Here is a 21,447-nt window from a genome sequence, read left to right on the forward strand (position 1 = left end):
TGGCTGAGTTATCACTCTCCAACCCACGCATCCTCCGAACTCCCCCTCGGACGCATTCTCCGAGGGAGTCCGGATCGAGATCACCAATCCGACATCGATCGGTACCCCTAACCCCGGCATCGTCCCCGAGGGGCTCCTCGAGACGCCGAAGATCGACAACCCCGGAACACTCTCACAGTGCTTCCCCAGCCTCGGAGCATGGATCAGAGCATGAACCTCGATACTCGAGGGAAGCCTCCTTATCCTTCTCCACCCGACGAAGGTCCCGCTCCCCGACCCCGCACGGGGCCCCGGGGACATCTCGTCCATCCTTCACTCGCTTTGTCCAAGACATGGGCCACGCATTGGACTTAGACCTCCAGTCCGACTCCAGATACTCGAAGGAGTACCTGGCGGAGCTGGATATGCCATCATTGCCCAGAGAGTCCCTTCGCTTACCACCTAACCCGGTACTCCAACAGGCCTTCTTCAGGAACCTGGAGACCCCTTACATGGTCACGGCCGTACCCTCCAAAATGGAGGCCAAGTACCGCACAGTACCTTACCCCGGATTCGAGCAACCACAGCTCTCCCACCAATCGCTGTTAGTGGAATCCTCCTTGAAAAAGGCTCACCCGTCCCGGGTCTCAGCAGCGGTCCCCCCAGGCCGAGAAGGCCGAACCCTGGACAAGTTCGGCAGGAGACTATACCAAAACGCAATGATGGCCTCTAGGGTGCAAAGCTACACTTTCACCTTCACTTCATACCTCAAACATCTCATTGGACTATTGAGAGCCTTTGAGACTGACCTACCGGCCTCCCGGCAGGGAACGTTCAGCCTGCTTCTAGAGTCCCTCTCCAACCTGCGCCTTCACCTATTCCACGCGGCCTACGATGGCTTCGAACTCTCCTCCAGAGAAGCAGCCTTCGCTATCGCCATGCGCCGACTAGCTTGGCTGCGCCTGGTCGACATGGACCCCAACTTACAGGACCGGTTGGCTAACCTCCCCTGCGTGGGAAAGGAATTGTTCGATGACACTATCGAGGCGGCGACAAAACGCCTCTCCGAACATGAACGCTCATTTGCCTCCCTTGTCCGGCAAAAGCCCAAACCGCCAGCGCCCAGGCCATACAGGGCCCCTCCGCGCCGCTACCCACAAAAGTCCACCCCTGCTTTCTCGCGGCCCCCACCCAGACGTCCGCAAGCCCATCACAGGGCCATGCCCAAGTCTCAACCGCCCGCGACCACCAAACCATCCCCGTCCTTTTGACGGGACACGCGGAAGGGGGCGGGCCCCCTCCGCCATAGTCCCAGGCCGCCTTCCCATCGGAGGTCGACTCAAAGCCTTTTACCCTCGCTGGGAACAACTCACGTCGGACGCATGGGTCCTTGGCGTGATCTCATCAGGGTACTCTCTCAACTTTCGGGCCATTCCCCCGGACAATCCCCCAAGGAATTGCCCTCCCAACCGGACTCAGCTACCTCTACTCCTCTCCGAAGCTCGAGCCCTGCTTCGCCTGAAAGCAGTGGAGAAGGTCCCCCCCCGACCAACGGGGGAAGGGCTTCTACTCCCGTTACTTCCTGGTACCGAAAAAAACGGGAGACCTACGCCCAATACTAGACTTGAGACGCCTCAACAAATTCCTGGTACGGGAAAAGTTTCGGATGCTCTCACTACCAACACTCTACCCCTTGATCGACGAGGGCGACTGGCTCTGCTCCCTCGATCTCAAGGAGGCATACACACATGTCCCAGTGCACCCCGCTCACCGCAAGTTTTTGCGTTTCCAAGTAGGGGACTGGCACCTACAATACCGAGTCCTCCCCTTCGGACTAGCATCATCACCTTGGGTCTTCACCAAGTGCCTCGTGGTGGTAGCAGCAACCTTACGTTCCCAGGGCCTCCAGGTATTCCCCTACCTGGACGACTGGCTAATCAAAGCCCCGTCCAAGGAAGGGGTTATCTCAGCGACCCAACAGACTATTACCTACCTACAAAGTCTGGGGTTCGAAATAAACTTCCCAAAATCTCAACTACGCCCCTCGCAGTCCCTACAGTTCATCGGGGCCACGCTGGACACGGTTCGCCTCCGTTCCTTCCTCCCCCCTCCGCGCCTGGAGGCGTTAGTAAGTCTGAGCCGAAGGATCTCTCGGCTGACCTCAGTATCAGCTCGACAGATGATGACCCTTCTGGGCCACATGGCCTCCACCGTCCATGTCACACCATTCGCCCGCCTCCACCTGAGAATCCCTCAATGGACCCTGGCGTCCCAATGGCGTCAAGACCGGGACCCGATCGACCACTCCGTGACAGTGACTCCTTCATTGCAACGATCGCTCCGCTGGTGGGCCGACTCTTCAAATCTTTCCAAAGGTTTGCTCTTCCTCACCCCACCCCACAGCAAGGTACTCACCACGGACTCGTCGGAGTACGCTTGGGGAGCCCATCTGGACGGCCTACGCACCCAAGGAATGTGGCCAGCACAAGACCGTCGCTGCCACATCAACGTGCTAGAACTTCGGGCCATCTACCTCGCAGCTGTAGCCTTCCAACATCTGCTCCGCGACCGAGTGGTTCTCATCCGAACCGACAACCAAGTAGCGATGTACTACGTAAACAAACAAGGGGGCACAGGGTCTTGGCCCCTTTGTCGGGAAGCCCTACGCCTCTGGAAATGGGCAATCTCCAACAACACCTTCCTTCGGGCGGTGTACATACAAGGAGAACAAAACTGCCTGGCGGACAGACTCAGCCGCCTCCTCCAGCCACACGAGTGGTCACTACACTCTCAGGCCCTACGAGGAGTGTTCGAACGGTGGGGGACGCCTCAAATAGACCTGTTCGCGTCCCCTCACAATCACAAGCTGCCTCTCTTCTGCTCCCGGATATACTCCCCGGACCGGCTCGAGGCCGACGCCTTCCTCCTCGACTGGGAGGGAAGGTTCCTGTACGCGTTCCCGCCGTTTCCTCTGATACTGCGGACGCTGGTCCACCTGAAAACAGTACAAGCCACCCTGATCCTGATTGCCCCTCGCTGGCCACGCCAGCCGTGGTTTTCCCTACTACTTCAACTCAGTGTCAGAGATCCACTGCCTCTGCCTCTGTTTCCCTCTCTACTGTCACAGGGTCAGGGTTCACTGTTACATCCCAATCTTCAATCTCTTCATCTGAATGCGTGGTTTCTCTCCCCCTGACTGCTCTCCCCGTGTCTCAATCAGTCAAGGAGATATTGGAGGCCTCCAGAAAAACCTCGACGAGAACCTGCTACTCCCAAAAGTGGACCAGATTCTCAACCTGGTGCTCCTCCCACAGCCAGGACCCGGTGTCGGTCCCCGTCCCCCTGGTCCTTGACTATCTACTTCAACTATCTCATTCCGGCCTAAAGACCAACTCCATTCGAGTACACCTCAGTGCGATTGCGGCCTTTCATCAGCCCCTGGAAGGGAAAGCCCTCTCGCTCCATCCCTTAGTCACTCGCTTCATGAAGGGCCTGCTGAACGTCCACCCCCCTCTCAAACCTCCCCCGGTGGTTTGGGACCTTAACGTGGTTCTGGCTCAACTAATGAAACCTCCATTTGAGCCCCTAGACAAATGCCATCCAAAATTCCTCACTTGGAAGGTAATTTTCCTACTCGCGCTCACGTCCGCACGGCGGGTTAGTGAGCTACAAGCTCTGGTAGCGGACCCACCCTTCACGGTATTCCATCACGACAAGGTGGTACTCCGCACCCATCCAAAGTTCCTACCTAAAATAGTGTCTGATTTCCATCTCAATCAGTCCATTGTCTTACCTGTGTTTTTTCCCAAGCCCCACTCTCACCCCGGAGAAGTGGCGCTCCACACTCTTGACTGCAAAAGAGCGTTGGCCTTTTACCTCCAACGCACTCAGCCACACCGGAAAGTCCCACAACTGTTTTTGTCCTTCGACCCAAACCGGTTAGGTCACCCAGTTTCCAAACACACCTTGTCCAACTGGTTGGCCGATTGCATCTCCTTTTGCTACGCTCAGACTGGTCTCGCGCTGCATGGTCGAGTAACGGGACACAAAGTCCGAGCGATGGCAGCCTCCGTAGCCTTCCTCAGGTCCACACCTATTGAGGAAATCTGCAAGGCTGCCACGTGGTCTTCGGTTCATACCTTCACCTCCCACTACTGTCTGGACTCCCTGTCCAGAAGCGATGGCCGGTTCGGCCAATCGGTGTTGCGAAATCTGTTTGCTTAAATTGCCAACTTCCCTCCATCCCTCTTCAGTAAGCTTGGAGGTCACCCACATGTGAGAATATCATGCCTGCTTGTCCTGGGATAAAGCACAGTTACTTACCGTAACAGGTGTTATCCAGGGACAGCAGGCATATATTCTCACAACCCGCCCACCTCCCCGAGGTTGGCTTCTTGGCTAGTTAAGTGAACTGGAGACCTCGAGGGGATGCACCCCCTAGTGGAGCAGGAAGGCACGCATGCGTGGAGCAGTAGAGCAAACTTAAATCTTCAATCAAGTTTGCTTGAAAATGCTTCCGAATCGGGGCTCCGTAGATGACGTCACCCACATGTGAGAATATATGCCTGCTGTCCCTGGATAACACCTGTTACGGTAAGTAACTGTGCTATCTGGTAATAGGCAAACAAGTCATTAGGCTGTAAATCAAAAGTCCGATGTAATTCCGCAAAAGGTGCTATTCTTCCCTCCTCCAAAAACAGGTGGAAAAGATATTGAAGTCCCTGCATGCTCCACCTCTGAAAGGAGGTATTTTGTAATCCAGGCTGAAAGGCTCCATTGCCCTGAATGTGTAAGTACAAGGAGACCCCAGAAGACAGCTTAGCAGTTTTACACACCCATTTCCAGGTTCGCCGTGCCGGTGTAATTATCGGATAGTATGACACCAAAGGACGTATCTTCGGGTCCGCCACATGCAAAAAATAACTTACATGGTACGGAGCCAACAAAGATAGCTCCAGTGGCGTGGCAGAAAAATCAGATGTCCCCCTAAACCAGTCATTAATGTGTCTCATCTGACAGGCCATAGCATACCATCGTACATTTAACAATCCATATCCCCCCCTGTCCCTGGGCAAACACATCCTAAGAAATTGCATGCGGGGTCGTTTGCCCCCCCATAGAAAACTTTGGAGACCCTTGATTAGACGTGCATTGTGAGTATAAGATAAGAGCAGCGGTAGGACCTGAAAACGATACAGCCATCTGGGAAAGAGCACCATATTAAAGAGGGCCACCCGGCCCGCTACGGAAAGGGGGAAGGTGGACCAGTTTTGTAAGTGGTGTAGAGTGTCATGTAGCAGCGGGGAGATATTACTATCATAAAGAGTCTTAAGGTCTCGAGGAATCCAAACACCCAGGTAACGAATTGAGGTTGCCGCCCAAGTAAAAGGAAAGTGACCACTCCAAGTCTGTTGTAGTGTCACCGGGCTAGCTAAAGCAACAGATTTCTGATAGTTCAAAGTAAAGCCTGAATAAAATCTAAATTCATTTAGCGCCTGCAGTAGATGTTCAATAGAGTGAGCAGGGTTGGTGAGCATAAATAATAGATCATCCGCAAAAGCTAACACCTTTAGCGAATGAGCTCCAAAATCCACTCCCACAATATCAGGGTCTAGGGACACTGTACGCAGAAAGGGTTCCAAGTATAACAAGAATAAGAGAGGGGACAAGGGACATCCCTGTCGGGTACCACGTTCAATGAAAATTGGATCCGTAATAATGTCATTAACCAGGATTCTCGCCTGTGGTGTCAAATATAACGTGCGTAACGCTGTGGCGAACCAACCCGATATTCCCATGAAGTTCAGCACCTCAAATAGATATGTCCAATTAACTTGGTCAAAAGCTTGCGCCGCGTCCAAACTTAGGAGCAGCATCGGGGTTTGATGATTTTGAGTGTGCGCTAAGGATAATAATGCCTTGCGAACATTATGCACAGCCTGCCTTCCCTTTACAAAGCCCACCTGTGTCGGGGCAATGATATTCGGGAGTAGAGTTGCCAATCTATCAGCCAATATTTTAGAAAGAATTTTAATATCCACATTTAAAAGAGATAGGACTCGGGAGCGGTGCTTTCTTTTCCAGGTTTCAATATCAAAGTAATTAAAGCCTCGTTCGCTTCTATGGGAAATTGTTCATCTTGTATTGCTTGAGAGTAATAGTCCCGTAAGACGGGGCCAAGCTGTACCGCTAAAAGCTTATAAAACTCAGCCGTAAAGCCATCCGGCCCTGGGGCAGAGAAATTTCTTTGTTGCTGGATTGCTTTTTGTAATTCCTTTGGGGTGATGACTGCATTAAGAAACTCTACATCTGGTTCAGAGAGCGGCAATAGACCAGAATCTGTTATGTAGTCCCTAATAAGGGGTTCATCTCCCGAGTCCTGGCGACCATAAATCTTCTGAAAGTGAGATTGAAAAATCTGTGCTATTTGTGCAATAGAATGTTGCTGACGTCCCAAATCATCCCTCAAACCCATGACATAACGATGACCCCTAGCCTGAGTTGTCAACCGTGCTAATAACTGCCCCACGCGGTTGCCATAGCGATGATAGCGGTATTTTTGATATAACAACATTTTGACCGTGCGCTCGTGTATATAAGAATTAAGGGTCGTCTCCACTGATATCAAGTGTTCCCTGGAAGTTCGGGTCGGGTGTTGTGTATAGTGACGTTTGGCAGTTGCTAATTCCTTTTCCAGCCGGAGAATGCCCCGTGACAGACTGCGATTGCGCGCTATAACATAAGCTATACAATCTCCTCTGAGTACTACCTTAGCTGTGCTCCAAAACAACGTCGGGTTCGTACAATGCTGACCATTGAAGTCCAGGAAGTCTTCCAAGTTTCAAGTTTATTTTAGTATTTGATGAATCGCCTATTAAAATTGCTAGGCGATGTACATAGTCTAAGCAGAGAAAACAAAGAAACTAACACATTAACAATATAATTTCAATAAAAACGTACAGAAGGGGTTAGGAAAGGAGTTAAAAAGTTACAATGTTGGGTATGGAAATTTAAAAAAAAAAAAAAAAAAGGGAAAAACAAGAGGAAAGGGTACAAATTACCAAAGCACAATTCAAGGAGTATCTCTAAGACAAGTAAAAGTTTCAAGAATTAAAAGCATCTTTAAATAAATATGTTTTTAAAAGTTTTTTAAATGTTACAATATCGTGTTCAGATCTAATATACTGGGAGAGGGCATTCCACCATTGGGGTCCCGTCACTGTGAACATATCCAATCTTCTTGTTCCTATGATTTTCAAAGAAGGTACTGACAGTAAATTTTGATCTGATGATCGCAGTGAGCGTTGGGTTTTATATGGGATTAGTGTCCTTGAAATAAATTGTGGTTCGCCAGAAGCTAAGGTCTTAAAAATGAGAAGCATTATTTTAAAGAAAATCCTGTGACCAATCGGTAACCAGTGAGCATCTATTAATAGTGGGGAAACGTGGTCATATTTTTTCGCATTGTAAATTAATTTTATGGCCGTATTCTGAATTATCTGTAGTCTCCTTTTTTCTTTTTGTGTAATGTTAATAAATAGGGCGTTGCAATAGTCAATTTTTGATATTATAAAGGAGTGGATTAGTATCTTTAATGAAGATAAACTAAGAAATTTGGCAATTGACCTAATCTGACGTAATTTGAAGATGTTAAATAAGTTCTGAAATGGTCATCAGAGAATAGGTAACTAGGGAAGCGCCAGCGTACAGGGCCCCGTATGCCAAATCCTACATTCACATCAATCCAAATCATCGCATGGTCCGAAATTACCGCCGGTCCTATGACCGCTGCATCCACATTCAGGAACGCCCTACTCGTGGTAAGAATGTAATCTATTCTAGATTGTGTGTTGTGGGCTCTGGAGCGATGTGTATAATCTCGTTCTGTGGTATGTAATAGTCTCCAGGGATCGACTAAATCTAGAGTCGCACAAAGATAGGGTAGGCCTCTATTTTGGGACTGACTGGAATTGCTTCCTGGCAGAGAGCGATCACAACTCGGGTCCATGACTTGATTAAAATCTCCCGCCACGAAGACTGGATCTGTGACTCGCTCCAGAAGCAATTTTGTAATGCCCTCAAAGAAAGAATGATCATAAATATTAGGTGCATAGACATTCATAAGGTAAAAGGTATATGTTCCTATTGTCACCTGTATCAGAATATATCTGCCCTGAGGGTCAATGTCAACCACTTGTACTCTGTGTGGTAAGGTTTTACGGATTAAGATCGCTACCCCTGCTCGCTTTTGTGTGGAGGAGGCTGCATAAACTGCAGCTACCCATGACCTCCTCAATTTCTGATGTTCTGTATCCGTCAGGCGGGTTTCCTGCAGACATGCTATATCAACATTTTGATGCTTCAGCTGTGTTAAAATTTTCGTTCTCTTAATGGGGGAAGTGATGCCAGACACGTTCCATGATACTATCTTCAGATTATTAGCTATAGTGTATGAGAGGAAAAAATAAATGCAGAAAATGTACCATGTATAACAATAAACCGCCCCGGGTGCCCAGCCCCACCCAGGACAGACATGTGGCACTCAGGACCTGCCCGAGTGCCCGCCATGCAATAAACAGAACGGCTGGCAGGAATCTCATCGCAACAGCCAGACCCGCTCTCTCTAACATCCTAAACATACTCACATACATCCACAATAGCAAAGGACTCCACCCCATCCAACCCCCAGCCCTCCCCACCCTCCCATCCCTGCCTTTCCCCCTTTCACATGGTTTGTGGTCACAACTAAAGGTCCGCCCCGAGGCGGTCCCAAAGGTGTGAAAGATCACAAATTAATGCCACTCCAGGCCCCGAGCCCCCCAAAAGGAAAATTATCTTATACCATAGAACATACCGAAAACAACGAGAACAGATAGGATATAGCCCATCCACAGTCTACTAGCACATAAACAGTAAAACTGAACAGGTAAATTTATATCAACTCAAACCATAGTCCCAAATATGAAGTATGCTGGTGAAAGTTTCATTTCCCCCAACTCGGGGGGTCAAAGAGGTGCCAGTACTTCAGATTCAGAAGTCCGCAGTCATAAAGAGGCATGTGCATTCCTGAACCCCTCTCAGTCAGGTAAGGTCCGACTGGGGGAGCACCCGGGTGTTCACAAAGAGGGCTGCCTCCGCAGCTACATCAAAAACATGCCACTGCCCCTGATGTTGTATTCGCAAAATGGCTGGATATAGAAAAAGGAAGCGTATTTTCTTTTCTGCCAGTGAAGAACAAATCGGGTAAAATTCCTTCCTGCGTTCGGTCAGGGCTGCGGAATAATCCTGAAAGATGCGGACCTCCGACTCTTCAAATTTTAAGGTCTCCCGGAGTTGTTTATATTTACGCAGAATTTCCGCTTTGTGATTATAATTTAAGAGCTTGGCTATGACCATTCTAGGTCTCGCCTCCCGGGCCTGTTCCCTGCCCATGCGGTGCGCCCATTCTAGGCGGATAGGTCCCAAGCTCTCTTGCAATGAAAAGGTATTTGTCAGCCATACTTCTAGGGTTTGTAGCAGCTTCGGACCCGCCACCGTTTCTGGAATACCCAAAAAGCGTAAGTTGGACCTATGTGATCTATTTTCCAGGTCCTCCAGTCTCTCCGCCTGCTTTTGGGTCAGGGTCTGTAGGTCCTGTAGTGTAGTGGCCTGGGTTCTCTGTATATCATCTATTCCTGAAACTCTGGTCTCCAAAACAGTAGTTCTGCTAGTTGTCTCTGTGAGCAGGTTTTCCAATTTTAAAAGTTGTTCTGAAAGTTTGTCAATGCTAGGCTGCATAGCCGCGGTTACCGCCTGGGTGAGTGCAGCTAGCGCCTCCGGCGCTATTTGTTGTATTGCCGGGGTGAGGGAGCTTGGCGCCATTTTGTCTCCGCCGTTCTGTGCTCGATCCCGGTCCTTTTTTTGCAGGCGGGTGGACATCTGCGGCACGGGCGAGGACAGAAATCTGTCCATACAGCGGGTACTCTGTGCGCTTCAAAGCGCTGACCTCCGGCGTTTCTTTGGCGGCTGGCAACAGTGCGATTCGGGACTCGGGACCCGGGAGCCCAGGCAGCGCGTGTCTGCCTCCGCTCAGTGCATCACGTGATCGTCCTTCTAGGAAACATTAAAGCAATTCATTCACAACTCTGTCGAATGTTGAAAAGAAAAAAACCCAGACTTGTCTTTATCTCAATTCTGATTAATTCATTGCTCCTGAATGTTGATTAATATATTCATGCAAAGCTCCCGGCTCATCATAATGTATGGTTTTATTGTTATGAGTTACTCTTATAACTGCAGGATATAGTAAACCATATTTGGCCCCTAGTTGTCTCAGCTGCTCTCTCAGACCCAGGAATTGTTTTCTTTTATTTACTGTTAACTTTGCAAAATCTGGAAAAAAATAAAAGCTTTGACTGTTGCCACTTTATATTTTTCAACTGTTTGGCTGCATTAAGGATTTCAGTGGCTTGTTGAAACCTGAGCAGTTTAAAGATTAATGGCCTAGGGCCACTCTGAGGAGTCCCAGCTCGGGATGGAATGCAGTGGGCTCTTTCAAATTCAAATGGAAACTGAAATCTGAGGGAAAACAACTTATGTACATTTTCTTCCAGAAATTTTGTCAGATCTGTTCCCTCAACCCCCTCAGGCAATCCCAATAATCTCACATTACACCTTCTGCTCCAGTTGTTCAAATCCTCCAATTCCCTCTCTGTTTTACAGTTTTTCAACTGATCTTCAGATTCTATCACCCTTTGCTCCAGCTGCTCAGTGTGGGCATTGCAAATCTTTAATTGTAAGGACAGGTTAGCCATTTCCTCTTGTACTGCCCTTAACTCAACCTTATTTTCCTGTAGTAAGTCTTTTATTGACTTAAGCTCTGCCATCAGCTGATCAAACTGCTCACCTGATTCCTTTGGCAATGGTACTTTGGATGATGTGGGTGGATCAGGTTTTGATCTTTTTGCAGTCCCTGCTGCGAATGGCACATTCAATTTTGTCTGCCTTCCAGACGCCATTTAGTCAATAAAGAAAGGAATCTCAGTAAATTAAAGATTTTTGGGTTAGTAAATACTGATAAATACTTTAAAAAGGGCACTACATGGAGGAGCTCAGAGACCCTCCATCTATTCTGTCTTGCAGCCAAGCCATGCCCCTATAGTGAAATTGTAAAGTTTGATTTTGAATAGTTTGCGATTAAACTCAGTAACTAGAAGCTGATTTTGACAAGCCTGTCTGGACATAGAAGAACTCTTCACTTAACAATCATCTAGCTAAGGATAAATCAAGATGCCCATTCTACAGATAAACATTTTGTGAAACTGTCGAGGTTGCTGAGAATCTGAAAGGAAGAACCTGATATTGATAGTGAATTATTTGCACTACATATGAGTGGAGAGACTTTCTATGTAAGGATGAATCAATTTATGAATACTCACATCTTTGAAACCCAAGGAGCATAAGCAGTCTTTCATATCCAGGAGAGGAAGGGTGGTATGCAGTGAATTTGTCTTGAATTTTTCCTGAAACAAAAATTCATTCAGGTCTAGAGTCCAAGATCAACCTCCTGCTTCCTGGCCTCTTTGGAATTAAGAAAAAACCACTAAAAATAGGTGCTCTTCTATAGAATTGCCCCCTCTGTTTTCTGAACATGTACTATTATGGTTGAAATTGTGGATGTAATTGTTTTTGTATATCGCTTAGATTTAAGCGATTCATAAATTTTATAAATAAATATACTCTGTCAATTTTATAAACACCTACAGTACTTAAGCATGTTAAACACAGTTCTACATGCTCAAGTCACTGATATCACCCCCAAAGTATCTGAATTTCTTGTCATGTGCTGCAGTTTGAAATCAGAGAGCCTTGATCATGAAACAGAGACTAGACAAAGCTTGGATAGTGGAACACTTTTTTTGGGGAGAGGGAGGGTGCCCAAGCGTTACCCCAACCCTTTTATACCATCTTAGTACCCTCCTATGGCATCTGACACATCTCTCCTCCCAACCTTTCCCTCTCATCCTCCCCCCTCAAGATGTTGATCACTTTTCTCCTTCCCTTCTCCCCCATCTTATCTAGCATCTCTCTGTTTCTCTCTACTCTTCATTGTCTACAGCAGGGGTGCCCAATACATCGATCGTGATCGGCAGGTCGCTCGCTCAGGCGACCCCAGTCGATCGCAGAGCGGGTTCCCTTCTTCCCTTCTCTTTTTTCCCCTCCTGACTGGCCCGCTCCTGAATTCTGCTGCTGCCTCCGCTGCTCAACATTTAAAAAAAAAAAACCGGCTTGGAGAACTTATGCTCCGGGGGTTAACGTGTGCTTGTACCAGCTTCCCTTCTCTTCCCTCTGAAACCGGAAGTTATGTCGGGGGGGGAGGGGGAGAGAAGGGAAGCCGGCACGCACATGTTAGAGCCCCGTTCGCGGGCTAAAGCGGGAGACAGGTCAGTGAAGCTTTCGATTTGCTCTTCTTGCTGCCAGGTCCTGCCTACTTTCTGTTTCCTCAAAGGCAGGACCCGGCAGCATTTCTCCCAATAGGTTGATCTTGGTCCGATCAGCCTTCCTCTCCCTGACGTCAATTCTGCCGTCGGAGAGGAAGTTTTGGCCAGCGGAACTTCCTCTCCGACGGCACAATTGACGTCGGGGAGAGGAATGCTGGTGGGCCCGAAGCAGGGAGAGCTTGGCCGGCGGTGGGCGGCTTTGGGGGCCTGTTATCCGATGGCAGCAGCAGTGGCAATGGCTTGGGGGAGGGCAGGCAGGAGACAGAAGGAAAGAAGAGAAACAGAAAAAAAGAAAGGGGGCATGAAGAGAGAAAAAAAGAGAGGGCAGGGAGAGAGGAAGAAAACGTTGGGGGGGGAATGAGGTCAGGAGGAGAGGAAGCATACAGGCTAAAAGAAGGGAAGAAAGATTGGATGCACAGTCAGAAGAAAAAAGTGCAACCAGAGACTCATGAAAGCACCAGACAAGGTAGGAAAAATGATTTTATTTTAAATTTAGTGATCAAAATGTATCTGAATTTTTATATCTGCTGTCTATATTTTACACTGTGGTCCTCTTTTACTAAACCGTAATAGAGTTTTTTAGCGCAGGGAGCCTATGAGCGTCGAGAGCAGCGCTGGGCATTCAGCGCAGCTCCCTGCACTAAAATCTGCTATCATGGTTTAGTAAAAAGGGAGGGGGGTATTTGTCTGTTTTTGTATGGTTGTTAGTGAGGTGACAGTGCATAGAGTCATCTGCTTTGACCTCTTTGAAAAACCCTGGAATAGGAATGATGATTAACATTTTCAATGCGTACAGTGTGCTTTGTGTTTTTTTAAAAATTTTATTGTTGGTAGATCATTTTGACTTGGTCATTTTAAAAGTAGCTCGCAAGCCCAAAAAGGGTGGGCACCCCTGGTCTACCAAACAGGATAGTAAAAGATGTATATCAACTGTCAATAATAATCAGGTACAACAATAGGTTGATAGTAATAGATAAGCCTAAATGGAGGAAATGATCTCAGATAAACCACTAAGGGAGCATGTAAGTTTTCTCCCTTAAAACTTGTGGTTATAGGTTTCTTTCATCGATCAAAAAACCCCATGTTATTATTTTTTGTTTTTTTATGCTTATATTTTTTGAATAAAATTTATAAAGTGTATGTTTCAATAAATATAGTTAATATGCAGAAAAGAAAATATAACTTATCTGCAATTGAAGACAGGTTAAAGTGCTCTGGTGCTCCAATCCAAGACGTGCAAAAAGCCAAAGCTGAAAAGATATTGCACACAAAACAGTTAAAGTGCTTAGTGCTCACCACAATGCACCATTTAAAGAGATAGTATGCAAAAAAGCTACTTATCTGCTGACTGGAGTAATAAAGTAAAGTGCTATAGTATAAAGTGCAAATGCTCAGATATATTGCACTTCTATTGCACTATTCGATTCAAGTATTGCACAACCCCATCTCGGTTCATTAAACACGCTCTCAACGGGTCCCGTTTCACCCTGAAGAGGGCTTCATCAGGAAACAAGTGCTTTTACGGGATAGACCTTTGCTATTGTCTATCCCGTAAAAGCACTCATTTCCTTCAGGGTTGAGAGCGTGTTTAATGAACCGAGACGGGGTTGTGCAATACTTGAATCGAATAGTGCAATAGAAGTGCAATATATCTGAGCATTTGCACTTTATACTATAGCACTTTACTTTATTACTCCAGTCAGCAGATAAGTAGCTTTTTTGCATACTATCTCTTTAAATGGTGCATTGTGGTGAGCACTAAGCACTTTAACTGTTTTGTGTGCAATATCTTTTCAGCTTTGGCTTTTTGCACGTCTTGGATTGGAGCACCAGAGCACTTTAACCTGTCTTCAATTGCAGATAAGTTATATTTTCTTTTCTGCATATTAACTATATTTATTGAAACATACACTTTATAAATTTTATTCAAAAAATATAAGCATAAAAAAACAAAAAATAATAACATGGGGGTTTTTTGATCGATGAAAGAAACCTATAACCACAAGTTTTAAGGGAGAAAACTTACATGTTCCCTTAGTGGTTTATCTGAGATCATTTCCTCCATGTAGGCTTATCTATTACTATCAATCTATTGTTGCACCCCTGGTCTACAGCATCTCTCTCCTTCTCTCATGGTCTCCAGCACCTCTCTCCTTCCCTTTTACTTGCACTATCAAGCATTACACCCACTCCAAGGTCTGCAGAAACTCCTCTCCATCCTTCTCTCTACCCGTAATGGTTTCTAGCATTTCTCTCCTCCTCTGCCCTCCTCCTTCTCTCTCTTCCCCCTCTGCCTCTGGTGTCCATCACTCCTCCCACCCCCATCCCCATATGGTTTCCAGAATTTCTCTCCTCCCTCTCAACCCATCATGGTCTTCAGCATCTCTCCCTTTTCTTTCCCCCTCACCATCCTTTCTTCATCATTTCTCTCCTTTTCTCCCCACCTGCTTGTGGTGTCCGTCTTTCAACACCCCTCCCCCCATCTTCAACATTTCTCTTCATCCTTGCTGTGTCCTTGAGGTATTCTCTTACCATGCTCCCATGAGGTGGGCAACTCAAAAAGCTATGTTGGAGACGTTGCATGGATAGCCCTGGTGCAGGGCCATCATATTTTAAAAGGCTGCTGGCTCTAAAATTCCTGTTTCAGAAGGGATAGAAGCTGGCCGGAAAGCCTTAAGTATGCACAGATGAAAGGTAAGAGAAGAAAGTCATCATGGGGGAGAGAGAAAGGGTAGGAACGTTTTGGGGTTCCAGGATACCTTTGGCTGCCCCCTGTTCTGAGGCCTATGAAACCAAGCATTCATAAAACCTGTCTGTGTAAGCTTTTCTAACCAAATATTGGGTTTTGTTGTGGGGGGGGGGGGATTTTTGCATCTTTGATAGGCTTTTATAATTTCTGTGTCCTTTTTTGTTTATTTGTTTCCAACAATTCAGCTAACAATGATTTGGAATTTTGCTGTCATCTTCTGAGAGGCAGTTTGAACCCAAAGGAATTTCCAACATATGAATATATTAAATTTGTGGGAAATTTCCGATCATGCAACAATGGTAAGTCCAAGCTATATAGAAATACAGAAATACCTCTAAGTCATGTTGGCAAGCACAGTCCTCAATAAGTTCTCCAACACATTTTCGAAAAATACAACCAAAATTTTTTTGGTTTTGAAAATCATTTAACTATACGTCCTGCTGATCTGATCGTCCAAGCCACTAAATCATCTATCTTTATACCATATTTTCGTCCAACTTTTCGTCCAAGTCAAAAATGCCTAGAACAAGCCCTATTGGATGTGGGAGGGGTCTGCAAAGTAATGGACTGAACACCCAAACATGGCACCTAAATAGTGGTGTACCTTACAGGGCACTGCTGTGAACTTTACAAATAGGGTGCCATGTCTTCTCCTCACTACAGCTCCCTTATAGGTCATGGTGAGCCCCCCCAAACCACCTCCAGAATCCCCTAGACCCACTTATCTACCACCCTAATAGCCCTTATGGCTGCAGGAGCAACTTATATGCCAGTAAAAAAGGGTTTTGGGGGTGTATAGAGGAGTGCACATGTTTAAGTATCAATACAGTGATTCCAGGGGCTTATGGGCATGGATCCTCCTAACCATGATTCCCTAACCCATCCCCAAGACAGCTTAAGCCGCCTCTGTGCTGGACGACTAGGAGATGACTAGGCTTTCCTATGCCAGGCTGCCAGGTGATGATGGTCTGGAGGCTGAATTTTAAAGGTGTGATTACGATTTTTATGTGGGGGGAAGCGGTGATTACTGGGGTAGTGTGTGTGGGGGTCTGTATTATGCGTTTGCAGTGCTTATTTGGTGATTTTAGGTGGGTTTTTGTGACTTAGACCATGTTTTAAATGGTCTAAGTCACAACGTACAAGTTCCATCAATCCTGGACTGTATAACGTTCGGTTATACATGCTGTACGACTAAGTCTAAGCCTTCCCACGTCCCGCCCAACTCCTGCCCTCGGCACTTCTCCTAAACTGCCCTGTTTAACGATGGTCGTTCAGCGGCACTATGGAGGCCTAGGTCGTTTAGAAATACGTCCAAAACCCGTTTTTATTATCGGCACTTGGACGTCTTTCATTTAAGATCATCCAAGTGCCAACTTAGGCCGGTTTTTAGATGTTTTTCTCTTTCGATTATGAGCCCCATAGTATTTAAAATAGACACATTATAAAACAAGTACATAGTAAAATAGACGTATGATAAAATAAACATGCTGCACTGGCTACCTATGGCCTCCCGGACCTCCTTCAAAATATCCTGCATAATATTTCACAGAAGCTCTGATCCATCTTTTCTCATACCTCACCTCACATCTGCCTGAATCTCCAGCAGTTCACTAATGATTCTCCCTTCTCCCAAAGGAATCAAGTACAAACATATTTTCAACTCTCTGTTCACCTATGTTGCCATCAAAACTTAAAACAACCTACCCATCAACACCAGGAAGGAAATGAACTACTTAATATTCAGAAGAAAACTGAAACCATTTCTATATAATCAGTTGTCTGGATGGATCTCTCAACATAAACCTCAAATTATATAACTGTTTATATGGATCAATAACTTCTCTACTACCACCACATTATTGTATAATCACCTAGCTAATCATAGGATTTTTTTTATACTTTCTGAGATAGACCTTCTTGCAGATTCTTGGGGTTGGACAGAGAAATGGACAGGCATTTCCATTGTTCCATAGGGCTGGATGGGAAGGGTCATGGGCCTTTCCACATTCCTTAATGTTAAATATCAAATGACTAATCTGTTTAAAATGGTGGAAGTGGGTAAATAAATAATAATAAATACAAACAGTGGCGTACCTAGGGTTTGTGGCACCCGGGGCCCATCATTTTTTGACACCCCCCCCCCCCCCCCCATGTAAAAAAATTTTTTTTTTTTTTTTTTTTGCAATAACCATGAAATGGAATAAATGGTCAGAATAGAAACAGGCAGTGAAAATTTTCTTTTATTGAACCTCATATATGTAACCATTATTCCAAACATAACATAACATAAATTATGTCTGAATTGTCATGACATCAGAAGTACATATGGAGTAGTTGCAGGTGATGCTTGGGACAGTTCTGATTGTGTTAGTTCGGTTTTATGTGTTTTTTGAATAGAAGGGTTTTTATTTCTTTTTGAAGGTTTTGCAGTCTGTGGTTGATATCAATTGGTTGTAGAGTTGGGGGTCGAGTGTTGCAGCTCGAATGGCTAGGAGGTTGTCGAACAGTTTTTTTCTTTTGACGTTTTTGGTTGGAGGGTGTGTGAATGGTGCACAAGTTCTCCTATGTCTGTTTGAAGTGGATTGAATTATTTAGCTGAAGAAATTAGTTACCCCCCATTCCACACACATTAATTCTCTTCCATTTTTGTTCCCATTATAAAAAACACTGATAAGTTCCCAGAAAAAAAAATACATTAAAATAAGAAGTGAAAACAAAGGCCCCTACAGATGAGAACATAACATAAGAATAGCCTAACTGGGTCAGACCAATGGTCCATCAACCATCATGCCCAGTAGCCCATTCTCATGGTAGCCAATCCAGGACACTAATACCTGGTCAAAACCCAAAGAGTAGCAACATTCCATGCTACCGATCCAGGGCAAGCAGACACTTCCCCCATGTCTTAATAACAGATTATGGACTTTTCCTCCAGGAATTTGTCCAAATCTTTCTTAAAACCAGCTACACTATCTGCTTTTACCATAACTTCTGGCCACTTCATTTTTAAGTTTAGATCTTTCCTTTCAAACAGAGACCTTGCTAGATGTCAAATACAGCACAAGGTAACTTCACATGGACTTAGCTGTGCAGGAAATGTGAATCTCCTCATACACCCACCATATAGTGCAAAAATGTGCAAAGGTCTGTTTTTTTCTTTCGATCACTACATAGCCTAATGCCACACAAGCAGCGCTGTTACAAACATATTCTGTAGGTCAATGCTAAGGATAACAAAGTTTCCTTCCTTGGACCAGAAGGAGATAAACCACTGGAAGAGATCCCAAAACAACACCCAAAGACCCACTCAGTGTGTGAATCAGTTGAGTGGAGTGGACTAACTGGGGGGTGGAAATGGGCCCGGAGTTTGCTCAGCAGAATTTCCCAGACCACCTCTTCCTCTCAACACATTGACACGCTGCCACCATCACCACTAGGAACACCTCACTGGGTAGGCCAGCTATGCTATAAACTTTATAAAACACATTATTATATTTTCTTATAAAGCACATATTTTAACTGACCTCTCTGACATCCTCAGCCTTTCCATCACAAAAATAGAAGGAAGAAAAGTTCCCATTTCCTGCTGTCTCATGTCCCCGGCCTATACAATATTTTTTTTCTGCAGACCCTTCAAAAGTCTGACCAAATCCTCGTTTCACTTGCATTATAAAGTACTGAGGATGCCATCTCTCCCCAATCCCAGGTCCTAAAGTCTAAGACAGTAGCGCAAACTAATGCTGCCAGATACAGGAAAAAAAAATTTTGATTCGATTCAGCCCTATTGAATTGGTTTTTCAATTCGATTTTCCTGCCCAGTTGGGTGATTTTTTTCAAAACTCCTGGTGGGTTTTATAGCTTTTTCACCCCCTTTGGCTTCTCCTAACCACACTGGCGCTGTGGTGTAAATAAAATAAAGAAACAAAAAGGACTTTTCCTCTTTCTGTTAAATCCTAGCTCACGTTTGCAGTCCAACACCAGCTCTGGCAGGATACACATTTCAAATCTGACATGTTATAATCACAAAACAGAAAATAAAATTAATTTTTCTACCTTTTGTTGTCTGGTTATATTTCAAATCTTGTTGGTCCAGGGCTCTGGTTTTCTTCTGATAACTTGCTTGCCAGGGTCTCCTTCTTTCTGCATGCTAACCATCCATCTGCCAACTCTGTCCTCCCTTTCCATTTCCCTTCCCTTCCCAGGAAGTCTGGTATCTTTCCTTTTTTTCATCTCCCTCCACAGATCCACCTTTTCTTAAATACCCTTTCATCCGGCATCTCTCCCTCCTTCCCCACCATCCCAGAGTCCACCATCTCTCCGTTTCTTTTCCTAATTACCCTCCTATCCAGTATCTCTATCCCTCCTCCACACCATCCCTTGTGTCCAATTTCTCTCCCTTTCTGTTCCTTCCCTCCCTAAATCCCATGGTCCATCATCTCTCTCCCTCTCCTCTATTTTCAGACCCATTATTTCTTCCCCTCCCCCCAAAGTTTGGCATATGCATGTCTCTTTGAACACCCCCTTCCCTCCGTGTACTTCTAAATCATGGTCCCCCCCCCAAAGGCCTGTCCCCCCTTAAAGGTCTGCCTGTCCCACCTTGAAGGCCTGCACCCCCCTTGAAGGCCTGTCCCTTCCCCTTGTAGGCCTGTCCCCCCCTTGAAGGCCTGCCTGCCTGTCCCCCCCTTGAAGGTCTGCACCCCCCGAAGGCCTGCATCCCCCCGAAGGCCTGTCCCCCACTTGAAGGCCTGTCCCACCCCCTTGTAGCTTCTCCCCCCCCCTTGTAGGCCTGTCCCCCCTTGAAGGCCTGCCTGCCTGCCTTTCCCCCCTTGAAGGCCTGTCCCCCCTTGAAGGCCTGCACCCCCTTGAAGGCCTGCACTCCCTTGAAGGTCTGCACACCCCCCGAAGGCCTGTCCCCCACTTGAAGGCTTGTACCACCCCCTTGTAGCTTCTCCCCCCCTTGTAGGCCTGTCCCCCCCTTGAAGGCCTGCCTGCCTGCCTTTCCCCCCCTTGAAGGCCTGCACCCCCTTGAAGGACTGCACCCCCCCCGAAGGCCTGCACTCCCTTGAAGGTCTGCACCCCTCCGAAGGCCTGTCCCCCCCTTGTAGGCCTGTCCCCCCCCCTTGTAGGCCTGTCCCCCCCTTGTAGGCCTGTCCCACCCCCTTGTAGGCCTGTCCCCCCCTTGTAGGCCTGTCCCCCCTTGAAGGCCTGCCTGCCTGCCTTTCCCCCCCTTGAAGGCCTGTCTCCCCCTTGAAGGCCTGCACCCCCCTTGAAGGCCTGCACCACCCCCCTCGAAGGCCTGCACTCCCTTGAAGGTCTGCACCCCCCCCCGAAGGCCTGTCCCCCACTTGAAGGCTTGTACCACCCCCTTGTAGCTTCTCCCCCCCTTGAAGGCCTGCACCCCCCCTTGTAGGCCTGTCCCCCCCCCTTGTAGGCCTGTCCCCCCCTTGTAGGCCTGTCCCCCCCCCTTGTAGGCCTGTCCCCCCCTTGAAGGCCTGCCTGCCTTTTCCCCCTTGAAGGCCTGCACCCCCTTGAAGGTCTGCACCCCCCCAAAGGCCTACACCCCCCCCGAAGGCCTGCACCCCCCTGAAGGCCTGCCTGCCCCCCTTGAAGGCCTGCACTCCTTGAAGGTCTGCACCCCCCCCCCCCGAAGGCCTGTCCCCCCTTGAAGGCCTGCCTGCCTGCCTGTCACCCCCTCCCCCTTGAAAGCCTGCTTGCCTGCCCGCCCGCCCCACCCTGAAGGCCTGATGCCCCGACCCACCCCGAAGGACCGCTCGCCCCCCTGGCCTCCCCGCACCACCTATGAACAGCCGCAGCAGGATCGCGAAGTCAGCGTCAGCGATCCCTGCGCTGCTTCCTGCGCCACGGTCCCGCCCCTCCTCTGACGTCAGAGGAGGGGCGGGATCGCGGCGCAGGAAGCAGCGCAGGGATGCTGACGCTGACTTCGCGATCCTGCTGCGGGCTGCTTCACAGGTGGTGCAGGAAGGTCAGTGGGGCGAGCGGTCCTTCGGGGGTGGCGGGGGACTGAACGGCAAGGCCGGGAACACCCCCTTAGGGCTGGTACCCGGGGCGGCCCGCCCCCCCCCCCCCCCCCCCCCTAGGTACGCCACTGAATACAAATGCTCCACTTATTAATTTAAGAGCACTATACCAACGGAAGAAAAAGCCTCAGGTATTATTATGGCAGAACATGAATGCTCAAACCTCCTCAACCCACATCATCGGCCAAAAATCTTCTGGAGG

The 21,447-nt window shown here is 47.5% G+C and overlaps 1 protein-coding gene across 2 annotated transcripts in view; it reads left to right on the forward strand.

Annotated features, from left to right (window-relative positions):
- NPAS2 (neuronal PAS domain protein 2) overlaps positions 1-21,447 on the forward strand; it is a 363,736-nt gene that overhangs the window by 210,656 nt on the left and 131,633 nt on the right. For both annotated transcript variants that reach the window (XM_033949438.1, XM_033949439.1), the window contains exon 7: positions 15,393-15,506. In XM_033949438.1, coding sequence (XP_033805329.1) covers positions 15,393-15,506 — 114 coding nt within the window. The remainder of the gene's footprint in view (positions 1-15,392; positions 15,507-21,447) is intronic.

This window comes from Geotrypetes seraphini, chromosome 6, assembly GCF_902459505.1.
Source record: "Geotrypetes seraphini chromosome 6, aGeoSer1.1, whole genome shotgun sequence".
Classification (NCBI taxonomy): Eukaryota; Metazoa; Chordata; class Amphibia; order Gymnophiona; family Dermophiidae; genus Geotrypetes; species Geotrypetes seraphini.